Here is a 22,136-nt window from a genome sequence, read left to right on the forward strand (position 1 = left end):
GCTCCCGGGGGTGGGTGTGAGGGCAGCAGGGGTGTGTGTGTGTGTGTGTGTGTGAGGTAGGTTGTGAGGCATCAGGGGGGAGTGTGTAGTGGGTTACTCAGGGCCGGGAGGGCGCTGGAACAGTAAATTGAGGCGGGATGCTAAATGCTGAACGTTAAATTGATATGAATCAATCAGCTGGGTGTCGGGGCACATCTGTGCCCGCTGTGCCAGGTTTTGATTGATTGGGGACCGGGCTGGAGCCAGAGGACAGGTTGTTTTTTGATGCAGCATCGTACAAAACACACACACACACACACACACACACACACCCTCATTGCTATTTAATGACTTTGGTCAAATATTCAGATTTAAGCAGTATGTTGTTCAGGATGGAATACTGTGTAATATTGTATGCATTACCAGCCACTGAACCAAACTGAGACTAACATAATGTGTTAGTTTCCTTTAGATCATTCAGGTTGGCAATTCATCTCCAGATCCTCTGTTTCAGTCATTACAGAGTAATACTTCTTTACTACATTAGAGCGTAATACTGCTTTGTTGGTGATGTAGTCATTACTCCTGTATCTCACAGTCTCTCTACAGTACATTCTTAATGAGGATGTGTTAATGAGGAGTTGGCAATGCTTTCTCTGACATCGTAAACGTCACGATCTTTATGAATTAGAGATAGTCCTATAGGACCTTTATTGCACATTGCACATTAGCTATCCTCATTGTTTGTCTGACACTGTCCAGGGCTAATTTCCAATATACTGGTGGTTTTGTGATTGGCAAATGGGGACTTAGTAAATAGGAAAGGAGAGGGATGATGGTGTTACTGGCCCAATTGGTCATCTCTCCAGGCGACAGAAAACAACCTTTGGGGGTTCTCATCCAATCCCAGCCCTGATAATTGGCCAACCGTGTTCCGTTTTCACTTTCTATTGGTGTGAAGTATCATTCACAGTGAATAATTAGCCAATCACATGCTGCCGTTGGGGTTGGGCATGGAACCAGATGGGAGGCCCTGTGGCTCACCCCTGTGACTGTCACCAGTGTGTGTGTGTGTGTGTGTGTGTGTGTGTGTGTGTGTGTGTGTGTGTGTGTGTGTGTGTGTGTGTGTGTGTGTGTGTGTGTGTGACGGACCATTACACTCTGGCTCCAGGCTCAGTCCGGCGTCCTCATTATTATACTTGATGGTAAAACCAAACACCTCTCTCCATGTCTCCCATCGGGCCCTCTCTATTCTTCCCCTCTCTTTCTCTCCCTTCATCCCTCAATCCCCCTCTCTTCCTCTCCATCCCTCTACCACCCCTGCAGTTTCTGGGCTGTGAGGTAAACGGCAGTAAACACCATCGGGAGGAAATAGTACGGTAAGCAATGGCTCCGCAGCAAAGCATTAAACGCTCCAAACAGAGCTGGTCTTTAGCTAGGAGAGTTTTATTTTTGCTCACATTGTGGCTCTGGACAAAATGTCTACAAACTCATCTGAAAGGCGAATGTGTATATCAGGTGTGCTCACACCCAAAGGCTTATACACGGAACACTTTGACCTCCGACCCTCCCTTCCTCTTCCTGTGTTAATATTTATGTTGATGTTGTTTGTTTGAAATAGTCCCATGGCTTGAGGAGCTAAGTACAGTACTTACCATGGTGATCTATGTACAACGTTCTATGTTCTATGTGCTCACCATATCTGCTGATAGAGGTCCGGGAGATGCTGGCTGACGGGGGGATGTTGTAGGAAGAGGTCTGTTTTGGCACCAGAGCCACCACACAGCGGTCAGACACCTGCAACAACGCAACAGAGAACATTTTGATAAGAGAACATGCTCAATCACCGACAGGCGTACTGCTCACGGAAGACATGTTGTCCGTTTGCAGTACACATTGATCTGCAACCCTGGTTTAGAACATTCCGCCCCTTTCCAAGAGATACGAACACGTGCTCACACATATGCCATGACACAGCATCTCCTTCCTCTCCTTCTCCTTGAATCCCTCCCTCCCTGTACTCTGTCACATTCTCTCCATTCAACTTCCTCTCATCTCTAAAGCCTCGTGGGCTCTCTCTGAAGAGCGTCTCTCTGTAAGAAACGACTCAAATGCCTCTGTGATGAGATGATCCGCATCGTCATTCCCATCACTCCCCAGCCATTAGGGAAATAAGGAGAGGAGAGAAGGGATGGGGAAGGGGAGGCGGGAGTGGGCAGAAAGCCGGAGCTAAAGCAATGCGGAGTGAGAGCTTCCCACTGGCATGTCTAGAAAACAACCTCCCCCGCCTCACTGTCATCGCAGCATCTCAGAGGGGGGGGACGGGGACGGGCAGAGAGAGAGGAAAAGAAATTAAGCCATAACAGTGATGGAAAAAGAGAGAAAGACAGAAAGTGGAGGGATTGTCCAAAAGCGGAAGGGAAATTGATGATAAGAAAGATATTGAGAGTGACAGACAACAATGGCACAGTGGAAGAGTCAGCCCTCCAATCCAGCTCTATTGTCTACAGTATTCCTACAAAGATTTCCTTTGATCTCAACTACACGAGGTACGGAAGGAGGATGAGCTCTCTCCACATGAAAGAGTCCTCCTTATAGGTCACCTTTACTCTACTGTACATGCCAGGACCACTCTGACTACCTCTCTGTCTTTGTCTATGGACGACACATTGCTGACTCTGTCCACAGTCTCTCCGAGCCACAACCATAAAAGTCAGTGTTCTAAACCATGACACTTTCTACAGTCATTTCCTCTACATTTCATTGCTAATCACAGCTGGGAGGGTGTGTTTGCGTGCACTCTTTCAATCTGGATAGACAAAATATTGCACACAAATATACAAAACCCCTGTTTCCTTTTTGAGAACCAAAATGCCAAAGCCCTCTGTGGCATTTTCAGCCAGCCCAGTGAAGGGATTTGAGTTTTCGGAGTGAGAGAACAAGATGGACAAACATCCAACAGTGGGAAATCACCAAGCAGCCACAGGCTGAACGAAAACCTCCGATATGACATGAAAACAAGGTTGAGAGAAATAAGCTGTCCCCCGACCTCTCCTCACTGTTAGCCTCTCTAATGCTTCAGCTGGGTCACCTCTCTCTTCTCTCCTGTCGCCTCCTTTCTACACTTCTCCTCCTCCTCTTCTTAGCACACCACGGCTAATGAAGTGAAGACCTCTCTTCTTTCCTCCCGAGCCCAACCTATCCTCTCCCTCTCCATCCTAACCTTCTCCATATTTTCGTAAGCCTTTACCCTCGTTCCTCCAGCTCTGACAGTAGTGACACCTGTTCCTTTCTACACCGAGCATTGTCTCTCTTCCTCTCTCCTTTATGGAATAGTCTGACAGGAGGCTCTCTCTCTCGCGCTCTCTCTCTCTCTCTCTGCCTCACACCGATCCTTCTCCCTCTCCTCCTCTATGTTATGGAGTCTGACAGAAGGGCTGTGTGAGCGTAGAGATAGAGATGGGATGTGGTGATAGTGTAGATGATTGAAGGCGTGCAGCTTCGTCCTTCAGGGCTAATCCACAGCGTGAGGCAGGGAGCTGAGGTGAGCCTGACAGTGGCCTGCAGGTGTGATAAGGGACCAACGCTACACTGTGATAAGACTTCCATCAAACAGCCCCCTATCTCTCATCCCCTGATCCTGTGGCCCAAGCCTAGCTTAGGAGGCCTATCTATCACAGATTGGACTGGACTGCGCTGGGCTGAGGTTTAGCCACAGACAATTTCCTAACTGACAGGTCTTTAATATAGAACTTAAGGTTATTAAGATGAAAGGGTTATTTTGTCATTTGTACACTAAATTGTGTTTTTATCAAACTAAATAGCTTTCGAAGAGCGTTCTAATAACGTATACTGGTTGGGACGATGCAATGAGAGTTGAGTTCCCACTGTGTTTCCTAAGAGAAGATGACTCAATCTGCAGCAATACTGGCTGTCATCAGACCCCATACCAACTGTCTTGGCGTATAAAGGAATCTGTGGAGAGCAGAGGAACACTGTCTTCACTATGCCTGCCAAAATGTTGATCTAGATTTCCTTCTCTGTCTGAGCATATTTTAAAACTCAAACTCTGTCTGTGGGGCGTTGTTTGCTCAGATGACAACAGGGGACGAGCCGCCACAGAGAATCAGATTGATGGAAAGATCCGTTTCTGCTGTAATCCAACTATCCGTAGTGTCTGTCTGGGTTGATCTAAAATAGACCCAAAACGTCCCAGTGCAGGTCCTCAGTCTGGGTGGTGTGAAACTGGAGCTCCTGGTGAAGTCATGTCGGTTCCTTCACAACACAACAGCAGTAGGACAACACAAGGTCAGGACACAACATGGAGGCACAGTGACAGGGCTTTAATGTCTTGGCACAGTTTAGCCCGCTACACTGCAGGAGGATGGGATCCAAGTCATTTCCTGCAGCCATTTTCCTCAGTCACATTTCCAGCTGTGCCCCTGGAAAAATCCTTACCGTCCACGTAGGCACAGCAGAGGACGGGAAAAGCCAAGGTACGTGTGAAGCAAATCGGACTCAAATTACTACACTTTTCCCAAATATGCAATCCATTTGACTGCAACCACCTCACTGCAATGCATTTTAAGTGATCTATTTGCAGTTTAAGATTTCACCAACACCTCACACGGGCAAGCATTCACAGCTCTAAACACCTGACTTCCCACACAGTTTTTTATTTGAATTGTAAATCTTACCCTATGTCTCATGCCACTCAAGCCCATTATATGGTAATTGGATGTGAGTGTACCACCTCTGGTCTAGCCTGTTCTAGGCCCTGCTCCCCTGGGAACTACTGGACCGGTAATGCTATTCACCAGACGGAAGGTTAAACATCTCACGTCGGAGGATGGCAAAGAGAGAGGGAGAGGGGGTAAGAGAGATAGAGGGAGAGGCAGCGAGAAGGAGGAGAGATACACGGAGGGAGACAGAGAGTGCAAAAAGTTGAGCTGGGATCATGAAAAGAGAGAAGGCGAGGGAGATAGAGAGGGATAGCGAGAGAGGAAGAGGTGCAAGGGTAGGAGATAGAGAGAGTGCAAAGAGAAAGTAAGGGCTTGGCTGACGAAAAGCTCCCTTTGACAAGGAGGAAGACTAATCAACAAAGAGAGATCAACATCAGCAATCAGCCAGGCACTCTCCTATCTCATCAATCTTTTATCTGCTCTCCCCCTGCTCCGACCAACAGTCCAGGTGTGTGTGTGTGTGTGTGTGTGTGTGTGTGTGTGTGTGTGTGTGTGTGTGTGTGTGTGTGTGTGTGTGTGTGTGTGTGTGTGTGAGAGAGAGAGAGAAGGTGTGTCTGTGGAGATTCATTCTATCCCCCTGAGCTCCAACTATACTCTTACCCTTGCAGTTCCTATCATAAAAGTGTACCATATAGTCCACAGAGACAAAAGCGAACCTTTAGAAAAGGTTCAAATTAGCCTTTTTAGGGTACCACCACACTGACAAAGCCATTTGTTCCTTCTAAGTGGCAAAAATGTACTTCTTTATATCAAGTCCCTCACGTGTACACACCCCTCCGCCATCCCACTTCTTTTTATTATTATTAAGGTCGAGTCATGCATCCTATGAAACATGACCCGCCAAACAGCGCTTCTTAACACCCGCACACTTAACCCGGAAGTCAGCCGCACCAATGTATCGGAGGAAACACCGTTCAACTGACGTCCAAGTCAGCCTGCAGGCGCCCGGCTCACCGCAAGGAGTCGCTAGAGCGCGATGAGCCAAGTAAAGCCCCCCCCCCCCTCCGCCAAACCCTCCCCTACCCCTGGGAACAATTCCCGTACGCTAACCGTACCGGTTTAGTCTGAGAGTGTAGCAAAGGTAACCACTGAATAAAGATGCTTCCGTACAGTCTGTCTCGTTTTAAATGCATGCATTAAAGTTTTAATTTCAGTTGAAGGAGGCAGGTGAGGAGAAGGTGTGTATATCCATATCTGGGATATGTAAACGTCCATTTCCCATGAGGTAGGGAAATAAATAGCAGAGCATCCAAGGTTGTTAGGGATTTCATGAATTTGAATGTGTGTCTGTCTGGTCACACCGTCTGGTGTGAGAATTAGCAGAGTCACAGGGGTGAGGTTCACTAATTCTGCATATGTAAATATTTCACACGCACACAAATATTTTATGTCTTCGTGCCAGGAGGCACACAGACACACACACACACACACACACACACACACACACACACACACACACACACACACACACACACACACACACACACACACACACACACACACACACACACACACACACACACACCTACCTGGCTCATCACAGCTATAATGATAAACAAGAGGCTCCATCGCTCCCCTTCTTTTCCTTCTTCTCTCCCCATTTACTCTCTTCCCCTGCTTTCTTGTCTCTACTCATCCCCCCTCCCTCTAATCACCCTGCGTCCGGCTCGTGTGCGTCTCCTCTGTAGTGGTGTTGTGTTAGGGTGTCAGATCCATGATCAATAGGCAGGCTTCAGATGTGCTATTGAGCGCTGAGAGATGCTCCTCTATCGCTGTAACAAATGTGTGTGTGTGTGTGTGTGTGTTGTTGTTGTGCCCTGTAGCGTCTCCCACGGCTAATGAAAGAGACAGAGTGACACAAAGCAACATAACAACAACAGAGAGACCTGTCGGAGGATGGAAGCTAACATATTGCACATCGTCCATCAACCACTACAGAGCACCATAAAGTCAGAGTAGAACCATAAAGTCACAGAGTAGTACCATAGAGACTCAGAGTAGTACCATAGAGACTCAGAGTAGTACCATAGAGACTCAGAGTAGTACCATAGAGACTCAGAGTAGTACTATAGAGACTCCGAGTAGTACCATAGAGACTCAGAGTAGTACTATAGAGACTCGGAGTAGTACTATAGAGACTCAGAGTAGTACCATAGAGACTCAGAGTAGTACCATAGAGACTCGGAGTAGTACCATAGAGACTCAGAGTAGTACCATAGAGACTCAGAGTAGTACTATAGAGACTCAGAGTAGTACCATAGAGACTCAGAGTAGTACCATAGAGACTCAGAGTAGTACCATAGAGACTCAGAGTAGTACCATAGAGACTCAGAGTAGTACCATAGAGACTCAGAGTAGTACTATAGAGACTCAGAGTAGTACCATAGAGACTCAGAGTAGTACCATAGAGACTCAGAGTAGTACCATAGAGACTCAGAGTAGTACCATAGAGACTCAGAGTAGTACCATAGAGACTCAGAGTAGTACTATAGAGACTCAGAGTAGTACCATAGAGACTCAGAGTAGTACCATAGAGACTCCGAGTAGTACCATAGAGACTCGGAGTAGTACCATAGAGACTCAGAGTAGTACCATAGAGACTCGGAGTAGTACCATAGAGACTCCGAGTAGTACCATAGAGACTCGGAGTAGTACCATAGAGACTCGGAGTAGTAACTATAAAGACTCAGAGTAGTACCATAGAGACTCCGAGTGGTACCATAGAGACTCGGAGTAGTACCATAGAGACTCCGAGTAGTACCATAGAGACTCAGAGTAGTACTATAGAGACTCAGAGTAGTACCATAGAGACTCGGAGTGGTACCATAGAGACTCGGAGTAGTACCATAGAGACTCCGAGTAGTACCATAGAGACTCGGAGTAGTACCATAGAGACTCGGAGTAGTACCATAGAGACTCAGAGTAGTACTATAGAGACTCAGAGTAGTACTATAGAGACTCAGAGTAGTACCATAGAGACTCGGAGTGGTACCATAGAGACTCGGAGTAGTACCATAGAGACTCAGAGTAGTACCATAGAGACTCAGAGTAGTACCATAGAGACTCAGAGTAGTACCATAGAGACTCAGAGTAGTACCATAGAGACTCAGAGTAGTACCATAGAGACTCAGAGTAGTACCATAGAGACTCAGAGTAGTACCATAGAGACTCAGAGTAGTACCATAGAGACTCAGAGTAGTACCATAGAGACTCGGAGTAGTACCATAGAGACTCGGAGTAGTACCATAGAGACTCGGAGTAGTACCATAGAGACTCAGAGTAGTACCATAGAGACTCGGAGTAGTACCATAGAGACTCGGAGTAGTACCATAGAGACTCGGAGTAGTACCATAGAGACTCAGAGTAGTACCATAGAGACTCGGAGTAGTACCATAGAGACTCAGAGTAGTACCATAGAGACTCGGAGTAGTACTATAAAGACTCAGAGTAGTATGGGTACCATAGAGAGCGCTCTGAGGTGCTTAGGGGGGAGAGAGAGAGGTTGAGACCGCTGCTTACTATCTGTGGGTGAAGGAGGGGAAAGGAAAAGAGAGAGAGAAAAAAGAGAGGAAAGAAAAAAGGAAGGAGACACAGAGGGGGGTACATACAGTAAATCAGCATGGGACCAAGTCCTCTACGAAGGACACTATGATATGTCCCATCTAATAACCCTGACACCTTGTAAATTATTCTACCTCTTTTTTCTCCTCCTCTGGAGAAGCAGGTCTGAGAGAGAAAGGCCCCATGGTAAGGCTGCAGCCCCAGCCCCCCTCCATGACAGACTGAACCTAGTCCTCAGTAACACACACACACACCACGGCTGCAGGCTTCAGGGCTGCAGATCAACAGGCTGCAGTCTGGAGCTCTGGGCAGATGGTCTCCTTCTCTGAGTAATGGGAGCCTGCTGACCCTCTGCACTGCTGAAAGATTCATGTGCTCTGGAGAAGACTAGCTGCCTTCTCTCTTTACCTCTCTCTCTATCTCCCCTTCTCCCTCTCTGTCTTTCTCACTCTCTCCCCCAAGACCATGAAGGTGGCAAGGAACTGCAGGTCAAGTCTGAGCCTCTGAGATGTAGAGAGAAGTTCAGCGTGGAGCGAGGCAGGGCTAATTGCTACGGTAACAGGTAAAGGACAACCTAGTCCCTGAGCAGAGGGAGATTAAATATAGATGAGAGAGAGAGAGAGAGAGAGACGGATAGAAAGAGAGAGGGAGAGAGAGAAAGAGAGAAAGAGAGAAAGAGAGAGAGAGAGAGAGAGAGAGAGAGAGAGAGAGAGAGAGAGAGAGAGAGAGAGAGAAAGAGAAGAGAGAAAGAGAGAAAGAGAGAAAGAGAGAAAGAGAGAGAGAGAGAGAGAAAGAGAGAGAGAGAGAAAGAGAGAAAGAGAGAAAGAGAGAAAGAGAGAGAGAGAGAGAGAGAGAGAGAGAGAGAGAGAGAGAGAGAGAGAGAGAGAGAGAGAGAGAGAGAGAGAGACTCTGTATCTCTCCAGGGAAGACACTTTTTGGGAGGTGTCGGTTTTCTCTCTCTTCCGCCACCTGAGGAATAATTGCCCTCTATTTTGTGTGAGTCATGCAGATCAGATGAAACCAGGCGAGTGAATTCTAATGAGAGTTTGGAGGAGGAGGATTCAACGTCTCAAAGTCAGAAGCTGCTCAACACTAAAGTTCACCTACAGTACATCTGCGTGGGCCTGGGTAATTTCATTTCCATAAACTATCATTATACTACTATATAGAACGGGTGTACATAATGTGGCTGAATCCCACGTTGTAACTCCAGAGACTTATATGGATAGCGTACACAACGAACTGCAATATACTGTTGTCAACATGTATATATGTCATGTAGATGGAATAACACTGCCTGGTAGTGCATGAGTGTCGCGAGTCTAGATATACGCAACGTAGATCCGTTCACCGTACCTGGTAGTGCATGAGTGTGTTGAGTCTCTTCCAGTCGTTCTCTATCTTGGTGGTGATGTCCTCGTCCTGCAGCACCACGCGGGCCATCCGCCCCTGACGCCACTCTGACGGGGCCAGAGAGAAGAGACGCTGCGTCACTCACGCTGCCAGAAACACAATCACACGCAGACACACACACACACCAACGCACCTATGCACGAACGCACACACGCAGATAACGTGCACATGAACATACACACATAGTGTCCTCTAGTTTGTGCTTTCCATTTACTGTTGAAGCCTTTGTATCTCACGGTAACGACCTTTTTATTAGGTGTGAGCTGAGTCACCTACAACCAATTCAAATCAACAACACTGGTCTACAGTATAAAGAGCTTCACAACCCTATCTGTCTGTCTGTCTGTCTGTCTGTCTGTCTGTCTGTCTGTCTGTCTGTCTGTCTGTCTGTCTGTCTGTCTGTCTGTCTTTAAGCCAGAGGAGGTGTGGTATATGGCAAATACACCATTGGTAAGATCTGTTCTTCCGCACGATGCAACGCGGAGTGCCTGGACACAGCCCTTAGCCGCGGTATATTGGCCATATATCACAAACCCCAGAGGTGCCTTATTGCTATTATAAACTGGTCATCAACGTAATTAGAGCAGTAAAAATAAATGTTTTATCATACCCGTGGTATACGGTCTGATATACCATGGCTGTCAGCCAATCAGTATTCGGGGCTCGAACCACCCAGTTTATAATGGCCATTATTTCCTCTGGCAAGATGAGTGAAACTCTTAAGTTATTCCCTGACTGCAACTTCATTTGATTGGTGTTTCTGTGTCGCTGCGAAGAGGCACACATCAGGAGCTTCCAAAGGACTCTTGAGAAAACACATTATCCAAATGAAGCCATATCAACAGCCATTCTGTTCTACAGACACACAGAGCACTCTGTGTACTCTGCTAGGTTAGGAGACCAGAGGCCGCGCCCGGGTTGACTTGCATTTTAATGAAACATTACACACTAACAAGTTCAAGATGTACGCTCAGTCAGCCCCGCCGGTTTAATTGGCACTTGTGTCAGTGATACGTCGTTGCATAACCATACGCATTCCGCGGTTGGCGCGGTGATGGTGGAGTGGGGGAAAAACGCCGCGGTAGAAGCACTAAGAGAGAAAATCCTTCCCCGAAAAGTGAGTCAAGCGAGAGGGAAAAGGAGGGATGGAGGGGGAACGTTGACCCGATAATGAAAAGATAATAAGTGTGTTGATGGGGAAATGGACGGGCAGCGTCGGGCATCACTGGGTAGTGATCATTGATTTTCTCCTCTGTTGACTGGACTTTATTACTTTGTGCCACTGCCAGCAGACGCTGCTGCTCCAGGCTTCGGGCACGACCCCCCTCACCCTCCCTAGCGTTACCTAGGTGGGGCCAGTGTGGTTGAAGGGCGCCTAGCACTCCTGACGGGAGGCTGGTGTTTCCATCTCCCTGGTGTGAAGCGAGAGCCCATGAGAAGACGGGCAGGAGGAGCAGGAGATGTGGAGGTAACGGCGGTGTTGCCTCTCCAGGGCCGGGGCGGCAGACTGTGTGGGAGGCGGTGGGCCTGTGGTGCCCGTCTGTCAGCTCTTACCTGGGTCAGTCAGTCAGGCTACAGACTAGGGAGGATGTGTGTATCTCTGTCTTACCCAGGTCCATGTCGACAGCGCGGGGCCTCTGTGAGTAGGGCATGTTCTTATAGCAGGCGTCCAGTATCTTCTCCTTGACCTGGGTGATGGTGTCACAGTTCAGCACCTTCACTGGGATCTCAGGACTGTTCTCATTGTCTGGGTTCACACAGTTCAGGATCTGAAGGGGGAGACGGGAGAGGAGAGGGGGTTACGGTGTGTGTGTGTGTGTGTGTGTGTGTGGGTGTGCGTGCTTGCGTATGTATGTAAGAGGGCCTGCATGTGTGTGTTCCTGTGAGTGTTTGTTATGTCAGTGCCTGTGTGCGTTTCAACGCCTCTTCGTGTGCGAGTGCGTTTCTGTGACTATGTGTGTGTGTTGATGGTTCCTGTCACGGTCCGGATGCCCCCCTCCACTAAAATACTATTGCCACACCCCTACCACCATCCTAAAATCTAATTTCACACCTTCGGCAGGACGCCAATTTCCAGCTCCGGCAGGGTATTAGAGTAATGAGCCCAGTTCCCCGTCAGAGTAATCAGAGCTAGAGTCATGTCTTGACTGTGTCTTAGTGCTCTTGTCTCTGTCTCCACAGACCCCTGCTCTCGTGTTGGTGCAGCACTGGCACCCACAGGATCATTAGCTATCCAGGACACAGAGGGAAGCAAAACATGATGGTGCGTGTGTGCGAGACAGATAAATATGTAGTCAGTAGTGTGTGTGTGTGTGTGTGTGTGTGTGTGTGTGTGTGTGTGTGTGTGTGTGTGTGTGTGTGTGTGTGTGTGTGTGTGTGTGTGTGTGTGTGTGTGATTGCCTGAGTGGTACTGACCAGGGTCTTGTAGTCAATCTGCTGTCTGATCAGCTTGTCCTCACTGAGAGAGTAGCGCGCCTCTCCTGTGATGGAGTCTATAGGCCCCTTCTCCATCTGCTGCTTGATGGCACAGTACAGCATGAACAGAGGCTCCCCAGCACACTCCTAGAGAGAGAGAAGGGGAGGGAGAGAGAGAGAGGGAGCGAGGGAGAAAATGGGAGGGAGAGAGAGAGGGAGAGAAGGTGAGGGAGAAAGAGAGAGGGCGAGAGAGAGAGGGAGAGAGAGGGAGTGAGGGAGAGAAGGGGAAGGAGAGAGAGAGGGAGCGAGGGAGAGGGGAGGGATAGAGAGAGGGAGCGAGGGAGAGAAGGGGAGGGAGAGAGATAGAGAGGGAGAGAAGGGGAGGGAGAGAACGGGAGGGAGAGAGGGAGAGAAGTGGAGGGAGAGAGGGAGAGAAGGGGAGGGAGAGAACGGGAGGGAGAGAGGGAGAGAACGGGAGGGAGAGAGGGAGAGAAGTGGAGGGAGAGAAGGTGAGGGAGAAAGATAGAGGGAGAGATAGAGAGAAGGGGAGGGATAGAGGGAGAGAAAGGGAGGGAGAGAGATAGATAGAGAGATAGATAGATAGAAGGGGAGGGAGAGAGGGATAGAGAAGGGGAGGGAGAGAAGTGGAGGGAGAGAGAGATAGAGAAGGGGAGGGAGAGAGGGTAGGGGGGGAGAGAGAAGGAGAGAGAGATAGAGAGGGAGAGAAGAGGAGGGAGAGAGATAGAGAGAGATAGAAGGGGAGGTAGAGAGGGAGAGAGAGAGAGAAGGGGAGGTGGAGAGATAGAGAGAGAAAACACAGATTAACGACATACAATGTATTCTCACTGCCACAGCCCTGGTTTACTAAAACTGCTAAACTGGAGGTTGCATTAGACTCACCTTGAGGAACCTGTGAAGAAGGAAGGCGAACCAGTTGGTGAGCATCTTCTCTGCAACGGACTCCGTTCTGAAGAAAGAGGGAAAATAATGTTTTATTATTTCAGATCGGAATTCACCCTATCCTTTGATGCTGATGTTTCTTTCTCAAATGGATCCAAAATCATCTCAGGGCATAAGATGGGAGGATGGAGGGAACATGGAGGGTTGAGGATAAAACTGGAGTCATTGGAAGAAAAAGCAAACAGTAGAAACAGGGGGAATGAGAAAGAGAAGAAAAAGCAGGCAGAAAGGAATGGTTAACAAGCATGAAAACAGATGAAAGGGTTACTCTCTCCTTCTCCTCCAGAGGACCAACAGTACTACTACTGAATACCAACACAACACGTCTTCTGAGAGCTAGCCGTGCTGGGAAAGCATAAACACACACAGTCTTCCCCCTCAGACTCCCTCCTCTCTCCACATCACCGGCCTAAGCTTCACACACAGCTGTCGATTATTTTCCAGCTGTGTGATAGCTGTGTGTATTCTACCTGCTAACAACATCAGCTGTCATGACAACAGTCTCCAACCTGGACATGCTAAAAGCATATTCTCCCGTGTGTGTGTGTTAGTGTGTGTGTGTGTGTGTGTGTGTGTGTGTGTGTGTGTGTGTGTGTGTGTGTGTGTGTGTGTGTGTGTGTGTGTGTGTGTGTGTGTGTGTGTGTGTGTGTGTGTGTGTGTATTGCTTGGGTACTCGAGTACCGCCGAGCCACTTTACAACCTGGTGCGTGTAGAGGAGGCCATACACCATACAGGCTGTAACAGTGTAACAGCGGTGTACAGGGCTGATCTGAGGACAGGGATTAGGTAGGATGAGGGGTAACGGGCAGGTATTTAACACGCCGACCTACGCTAAGCGTGGACAGGACGGACAGACGGACGAACAGACAAAGGGACGGACAGTGTGAAGAGAGCTGAGATGATTACACCTGTTCACATGGGAATAACTGAGCGAGCTGGCTCGTCATTGTGTGGAGAGAAGACCATGAGACGACGGTCTTAGAACCGTGTCCCACTTTTCTGTGACTGGGGAAGACGAGAGGCTAGAGGTTATCTCCATAGTAGCCCTTTGTTGTGGTTGAGGTGTGGTCGAGGTGTGGTCGATGTGTGGTCGATGTGTGGTCGATGTGTGGTCGAGGTGTGGTCGAGGTGTGGTCGAGGTGTGGTCGATGTGTGGTCGATGTGTGGTCGAGGTGTGGTCGAGGTGTGGTCGATGTGTGGTCGATGTGTGGTCGAGGTGTGGTCGATGTGTGGTCGAGGTGTGGTCGAGGTGTGGTCGAGGTGTGGTCGAGGTGTGGTCGATGTGTGGTCGAGGTGTGGTCGAGGTGTGGTCGAGGTGTGGTCGATGTGTGGTCGAGGTGTGGTCGAGGTGTGGTCGATGTGTGGTCGAGGTGTGGTCGATGTGTGGTCGAGGTGTGGTCGAGGTGTGGTCGATGTGTGGTCGAGGTGTGGTCGAGGTGTGGTCGAGGTGTGGTCGATGTGTGGTCGAGGTGTGGTCGAGGTGTGGTCGAGGTGTGGTCGAGGTGTGGTCGAGGTGTGGTCGAGGTGTGGTCGAGGTGTGGTTGATGTGTGGTTCCTAACTGCTGGAGGCTGTTTCCTCATGACTGCAGCAGACCACTGCAGTAGATGAAGGACTTCAGTGACTACTGAAGTGTGCTGCAGCAGGAAGGTGGAGTTTTATTCACCCCATTTGAGCTGCAGGATGAGCAGGAAAAGGCCATACTTACGTCTGAAGGAGTGAGTGATTGTGTCCTCTTCTATATACGTACATGCATCCACCTATTGCCTCTCTCATCTAAACTACTAATCTCCACTAAGCCGTCATCCTACACAATTATACGAACCCTCCATACTCTGTTTCCAAGCTGGGAAACACAACACACATTTTGTTTTTGGACAAGGTGCACATTTCCCTCCATAAGTCACAGCCCCTCCTCCATTTCGAAGAAGTTAATGGAAGCGATTAGGCATTTTAATAAGCTCAGCAAGTCCCCGTGGAAGGAAAGTGAAATAAAGGCTTTTGAGCGGGGCCTTTTCCCCCTCCCCCTATCTCCACTTCCCTCGTTCTTTTAATTGAGTTTCATTAATGAACATCAGGATTTTCATTATCCTACAGTGCATTAAGACTGGGGCCTAATGCTGGCAAATAGGTTGAGGGGGACAGATCAGCAGTAGAATGTCTTTACAATGGGATGGCGCATATACACAACATTCCAGGTCCCTAATAACCCATTCTTGCAGCTCAACGCATGGACAGGAATCTCATTAGAAAAACACAGAGGAGAAAAAGACTGAAGGCGATTGGAAACTAGCTACTGCTCTGTCGTTTAATTTGTTAGACGGGGGAGAGAGACAGAGAGATATACAACGAGAGAGAAAACAGAAAGCTGTAAAAAAGAGAGAGGGACAGGGGATGGAGTGAGAGCTCGGTGCACGCAGGTAGGGGATCATTAATGAGTACACAAGCCTCATGAAGGATGTCTCTAAAGGAAGACGGAAAGGGTAAGAGCTAGGTGAAGTGATGGAGAGAACGAGAGAGAGAAAGAGACAGAGAACGCGAAAGAGAGCAATATGAAAAAACTGAGTCACAGCGTCTCACTAAAAGGTTTGAAAGCAGATAAACACATTGAAATGGGAAAGTAAGTAGGTTGAAGTCGGCAGGTTGTCAAAACATAGATACCATGTTCAGAAGCCCTTAGGGGGAATCAATCTAATGTTCTGTAGACTCACAGGTAGAAAGACTCCACTACAGTCAGGGAGGGGAACAAAACCTTCAGACCTAAAGTATTGATTTGGAGCGCATTCTCTCAGAATGGAAAAGGATCCTCCAAACAACATGGAAGTATGAATAGACTCCGTATATAAAGCCGTGACCTTGGCTTGTCGCCTTACTCTTGCCTGTGCCTCTGGGTCATTCATGGAAGCTATTCTCTGGCTCCTTTGTATTGGTCAAATGGTTACATGGTGAAACACGTGGAGTTAGATTATTGACTGGATAATGGGCTTGTAGTTTCTGCTACTGTGAAACTATAATAACATAAGGCCACTGGCAGGGATGAGTACATAGCCACCCCCTCATTGCACTCATAATATAACCTTAGACAGGAGTTAATGTCTGCTGTCACAATTCCTGACATTTAATCCTAGTAAAAATTCCCTGTCTTAGGTCAGTTAGGATCACCACTTTATTTTAAGAATGTGAAATGTCAGAATAATAGTAGAGAGAATTATTTATTTCAGCTTTAATTTCTTTCATCACATTCCCAGTGGGTCAGAAGTATTTGGTAGCATTGCCTTTAAATTGTTTAACTTGGGTCAAATGTTTCGGGTAGCCTTCCACAAGCTTCCCACAATAAGTTGGGTGAATTTTGGCCCGTTCCTCCTGACAGAGCTGGTATAACTGAGTCAGGTTTGTAGACATCCTTGCTCACACACGCTTTTTCAGTTCTGCCCACACATTTTCTATAGGATTGAGGTCAGGGCTTTCTGATGGCCACTCCAATACCTTGACTTTGTTGTCCTTAAGCCATTTTGCCACAACTTTGGAAGTATGCTTGTGGCCATTGTCCATTTGGAAGACCCATTTGCGACCAAGCTTTAACTTCCTGACTGATGTCTTGAGATGTTACTTCAATGTATCCAAATAATTTTCCATTCTTATGATGCCATCTATTTTGTGAAGTGCACCAGTCCCTCCTGCAGCAAAGCACCCCCACAACATGATGCTGTCACCCCCGTGCTTCACGGTTGGGATGGTGTTTTTTATGGCTTGCAAGCTTCCCCCTTTTTCCTCCAAACATAAAAATGGTCATTATGGCCAAACAGTTCTATTTTTGGTGACCAGACTTGTAAAGGTCTACAATTTATTTTCTGAGGTCTTGGCTGATTTAATTGATTTTCCAATGATGTCAAGCAAAGAGACACTGAGTTTCAATGTAGGCCTTGAAATACATCCACAGGTACACCTCCAATTGACTCAAATGATGTCAAGTAGCCTATCAGAAGCTTCTAAAGACATGACCTCATTTTTCCAAGCTGTTTAAAGGCACAGTCAACTTAGTGTATGTAAACTCCTGACCCACTGGAATTGTGATACAGTGAATTATAAGTGAAATAATCTGTCTGTAAACAATTGTTGGAAAAATGACTTGTGTCATGCACAAAGTCGATGTCCTAACCGACTTGACAAAAGTATAGTTTGTTAACAAGAAATTTGTAGTGGTTGAAAAACAAGTTTTAAATAACTCCAACCTAAGTATATGTAAACTTCCCGACTTCAACTGTATATCTCTCTCTGTGTGTGTGTGTGTGTGTGTGTGTGTGTGTGTCTGTACATTCTGTTGACTTTCCCCATAATATCCAACATGGTTGGTTTTTCCACCACAGTGAATCCCATGAATCACCTTTACTCACTAAGCTCCTGCTCTTTCCTTCCCTGAGAGACATGTACCAATATTCAGTAGCCTATTCCTAAGATCAATACGTAGAATTATATTTCAGTTGTAGTAACAGGGTGAATATAAGGTTAACGAACCTTTGTTCGAACAGTTCTTATCGTCTATCATTTATACATCTATGAAGAATAGGTGAAATAGTAACATACTAGCAGTTAGTAAATGATTGATGTGATGCTCGTATTTATCTAAAGAGAAAGAGGTTTGTGTGTGTGTGTGTGAGAGAGAGAGAGAGAGAGCAGAGTAAATGCTAATTACGGTGTGAACAGGTGTGTTGCATGTCTAATGTACCCTGGTAACCCCAAAACACCTTTCACACAAGATCACACTTGCCAAGACTGGTGCCCATCGACTTCCTCCCTCTCCTAGTTTCCCCTTCCTCCGCCTCTCACCCTCTGCTGCTCACTCTCTTCACCCCCCCCCTTCTCGCTATCCTCTCTCTCTCTCTCTGCGGTGGGACGGGCCAAAAGCTAGCGTGGCACTCCATCATCACCTGGAGACCACCCCAATGATTAAAAAGGTCCAATCAGATCCTATTGCTGACCTGTCTGAGAGAGAAGCCCTCCTGCCCTCCTCGCCCATGGGCCCCCAGCCCCCCCTGACACATAGCTACCCCACTATTGCCTCACTCACACACCGGTAGAGTCTGTGGTCAACACACACACCCGCTCAGCGGACACACGCGTTGAGTGCACATACACGTATACACAGGCATTCGCACACGCAAACACACACGCATGGGAATGCCTTCGGGCAGTGCTGTCTAAGGTGTGTACCTGCTACTGTATATCGTCATCCTGTATGTCTCTTTAGTGTGTATTATCGGTGGATAATATTATTAGCTAATTATTGTCTTGCTTTGCTCATCCTACCTGCTTTTAAAGTATGTATGCATGTGTGTTTATGCTTTTAGTGTCAAGTGACTCAACGCTACATGTTCCGAATATCCTACTCTAACTAAACTATATGGACACAGACATGCAGAGAAAACATTTGGCTCAAATATATCCTGAAATATATTTCCCATATATATTTCAGGACTGATAGCCACAACAGGGGACAGCTATTGTTCTTTCTACAGCTCCCATATACACAAATATCCACAGGATCCCTGTTCTGGATATTATGCACATTCTACTGTGAGTACTACAGGAAATGCTTCGCTGTAGCAGAATGCATGTGTGTGTGTGTGCGTGTGCGTGTGTGTGTGTGTGTGTGTGTGTGTGTGTGTGTGGGCAGCAGATAGAGCCATTCAGCCGACGCGCTCAAAACTCACCACGATGTGACCCTGTTATATGTTATACGTATGAGACAGAACCAGGAAGCTGTAGGCTCAGTCACCCGGGTAACTTCCTGTATGTGTGGTGGCTCTCTCCCCTGACCGTGTAGCCCAGGTCCGGTGCTGTTACAGTCACTGATAATTCATACTGCACCGTCATGCACTACTAGCGAGTCCCTGATAGTGCTTCTCCTGCTGCCTCAGATACTGTACAGTATGCCGCCGTATAGGCTGCGTCCAAACGCCACTCTGTATAGAGCCGTTTGGGACACCGGCATAGAGGTGCAACGTTTCTCGTCTCCACTTCCCAAGAACCCATCAGGAGTCTCTGCTAAAGGCCTCCAAGACATTACATGTTACTCATGCACTTCCCTATGGCCCTCCCGGAGGCTCACCAAGCTGTCTACTGTCCCTCCCACTCTGAGATGTACAGTCATATACAGAACAGTACAGTGCGTCCCAAACCCTTATTTCCTATGTAGAGTCCATTGGGCTCCAGTCAAAAGTAGTGCACTACATAGGAAATAGGGTGCCAGCTGGCACACAGACAGACACGACATCAGGAGAGAAAGAGATGGAAGGCAGAGCTGGACTAATTCATGAATAGGTAGAGAGGGTTCAGGCCTAAACACAATAACAGGCCCAGCCATCCTGTTATCAGCTGCTAATTGATGAGCTGCCATCAGAGCAGAACAAAGACAATTAAACAGGAGAACCAAAACAAAGCCTAGGCAACCCCCATCCCCCCAGTAATGACAACACCAACAATCACTGAGGGTTACAGAGATGCTCCATTTCACTACGAGGTAGAGGGTTTCTCTCTGTGTCTCGTGCCAACCGTCCGTGTGCCACAAGAAGCCACAAGAAAAACGTCAAGAGAAAAGAAGCAGCGTGTCCAAACGGTAATCCTAAAAATGATTTTGAAGAAAGGGAGCGTTATGTTAAGAAACAAAATGAATGTTGATGTCTGAAGGCCAGACCAGCAGGACCTGTGGATTAATGCGTTGTGTTCCTAATGACGGGAGATGATGGAAACTACAGGGCAGCTGTGGCATGGCGTGTTTAAAACATTATCCAGGTCTATTTACCTCTGATTGTCAGTAGCCTCTCTCCTATCCTTTCTCTCCCATTTATTCACTGTGACTATTAACAATACTGAACATTGTGGACAATTAGTATTGGAGTCTGGATTAAGAATAGTCTGTCACATGAGGAGGCCAGTCCTTGTGTCCTTCTCACACTGCTGGGCTAGAGAACAGGAGCTGAGTGCTCAGGGGATGGTCACCTGGTCACCTGCTAAGATGGCAGCCATTACGCTAAAAGATTCAGCACAACGGCCTGAGTCGTGCGGAAAACAATCTAGATAGGAGACAGAAGTTGGGCTGCTGCTGAATGTTTGATGAGGAGCCAGAGTTAAAGAGTTTAGAGGATAAGTGAGACTGACAGTGGTACAACTGTGGACTCCAAGACTAAGAGGAGGGTGAGAGAGGGGGGGGAGAGAGAAAGAGAGAGAGCGAGAGAGAGAGAGAGAGAGAGAAAGAAAGAGAGGGGGAGGGAGTGAGAGAGTGAGAGAGAGGGAGATGAAGGAAGGAGAGAGAGCGAGAAAGAGAGAGAGATGATAATGTGATCACCCTGTTGAAGAAGAACTTTACTGCAATGCAGGAAATGTAAAACATAGTGTATTTGAGCCTCAAAAAGGCTTCTGAAGTTTGCAATTTCCACTCTAACATTTCAGACTTGACTTTCCTTCCCGAAAAATGTATCAAACCCTACAAAAAATGTCCACTAATTATAATCCACATAATAATTTACATTTTCCTACTGTAGCAAACAGACCCAAATTAAACCCTCAATTGGTACAACTCTCTTCCCATCTTTGCTGAGAATTCAAAGGATATTTCTACACAAGATAAGTCATTGTTGATCAAATGAATGTCTTGCCATTGTAAATGAAGTACATATTATCTTGATGAATGGAATCAATACAATTGGTAGATGAATGCATCACTCTGGTCCCCTCCTTAAGGCATGCATCTTTCATCAGCATCCTCCCATTCAACCTCCACTATCTCTTCCCCTTCCAGTACGCCCATAGCAGTTGTGTGAGTGAGTATTTGTGTGTACGCGTAATGTGTGCCTAGAGCGCGTGTGTGTGTGTGTATGCACGTGTGTGTGTGTAGCAGTGTGTGTGTCTCCTACCGGCGCAGCAGCAGCTTGGGGTGATTCTTGCTCTCCAGGTTCTTGTCGATGAGGTCAGAGAGCAGGTGTTTGAGCACGTCGGTGGCGTACTCCAGTTTGCCCTGCAGCGCCGTCATGATGAGCGACGCCACGTTGCCGCGGTCGCGCATGGAGAAGGAGCGCTGGAGCTCCAGAGTCCTGATGAAGGTCAGCAGGAACACCTTGTTGTTGATGAGCTGAGCGAAGAGCTTCAGAGCCTTCTCTGTGTTCAGCTGACCGTTACCTGACACCTACACACAGGCCAGGCCGGGACACAGAGGGTTAATACACACCGTACCACACCACGACATCGACAGGTTTATAAACATGTTCACACACATTACGATTGTTCAATGCTTGACATAAGTACTACATTGTATACTTCGTTCCTATTGGACCTTCTGCCCTGAATGAGGTCTCTGTGTCCCTTATAAAGTCAACGTGTCCAGCAACTCAAACTCACTCTCTACTCTCCTACAGTTATGAAGAAGCCCAGCGTGTTTCAGTCAGAAGGAGGGTGTTGAGTGTGCTCCAGTCAGAGTGAGCGTGTTGAGTGTGCTCCAGTCAGAGTGAGTGTGTTGAGTGTGCTCCAGTCAGAGTGAGTGTGTTGAGTGTGCTCCAGTCAGAGTGAGTGTGTTGAGTGTGCTCCAGTCAGAGTGAGTGTGTTGAGTGTGCTCCAGTCAGAGTGAGCGTGTTGAGTGTGCTCCAGTCAGAGTGAGCGTATTGAGTGTGCTCCAGTCAGAGTGAGCGTATTGAGTGTGCTCCAGTCAGAGTGAGCGTGTTGAGTGTGCTCCAGTCAGAGTGAGCGTGTTGAGTGTGCTCCAGTCAGAGTGAGTGTGTTGAGTGTGCTCCAGTCAGAGTGAGTGTATTGAGTGTGCTCCAGTCAGAGTGAGTGTGTTGAGTGTGCTCCAGTCAGAGTGAGTGTGTTGAGTGTGCTCCAGTCAGAGTGAGTGCATTGAGTGTGATCCAGTCAGAGTGAGCGTGTGGAGTGTGCTCCAGTCAGAGTGAGCGTGTTGAGTGTGCTCCAGTCAGAGTGAGTGTGTTGAGTGTGCTCCAGTCAGAGTGAGTGTGTTGAGTGTGCTCCAGTCAGAGTGAGTGTGTTGAGTGTGCTCCAGTCAGAGTGAGTGTGTTGAGTGT

The 22,136-nt window shown here is 47.6% G+C and overlaps 1 protein-coding gene across 1 annotated transcript in view; it reads right to left on the reverse strand.

Moving 5' to 3' along the window:
• LOC129861427 (plexin-A2-like) overlaps positions 1 to 22,136 on the reverse strand; it is a 108,595-nt gene that overhangs the window by 13,016 nt on the left and 73,443 nt on the right. Inside the window, exons 22-27 of the mRNA XM_055932813.1 lie at positions 20,982 to 21,250; positions 13,011 to 13,077; positions 12,111 to 12,257; positions 11,305 to 11,464; positions 9,639 to 9,742; positions 1,677 to 1,776 (exon numbers count right to left, since the gene is read on the reverse strand). Coding sequence (XP_055788788.1) covers positions 1,677 to 1,776; positions 9,639 to 9,742; positions 11,305 to 11,464; positions 12,111 to 12,257; positions 13,011 to 13,077; positions 20,982 to 21,250 — 847 coding nt within the window. The remainder of the gene's footprint in view (positions 1 to 1,676; positions 1,777 to 9,638; positions 9,743 to 11,304; positions 11,465 to 12,110; positions 12,258 to 13,010; positions 13,078 to 20,981; positions 21,251 to 22,136) is intronic.

The sequence above is a fragment of the Salvelinus fontinalis genome, chromosome 8 (assembly GCF_029448725.1).
Source record: "Salvelinus fontinalis isolate EN_2023a chromosome 8, ASM2944872v1, whole genome shotgun sequence".
NCBI classification, from domain to species: domain Eukaryota; kingdom Metazoa; phylum Chordata; class Actinopteri; order Salmoniformes; family Salmonidae; genus Salvelinus; species Salvelinus fontinalis.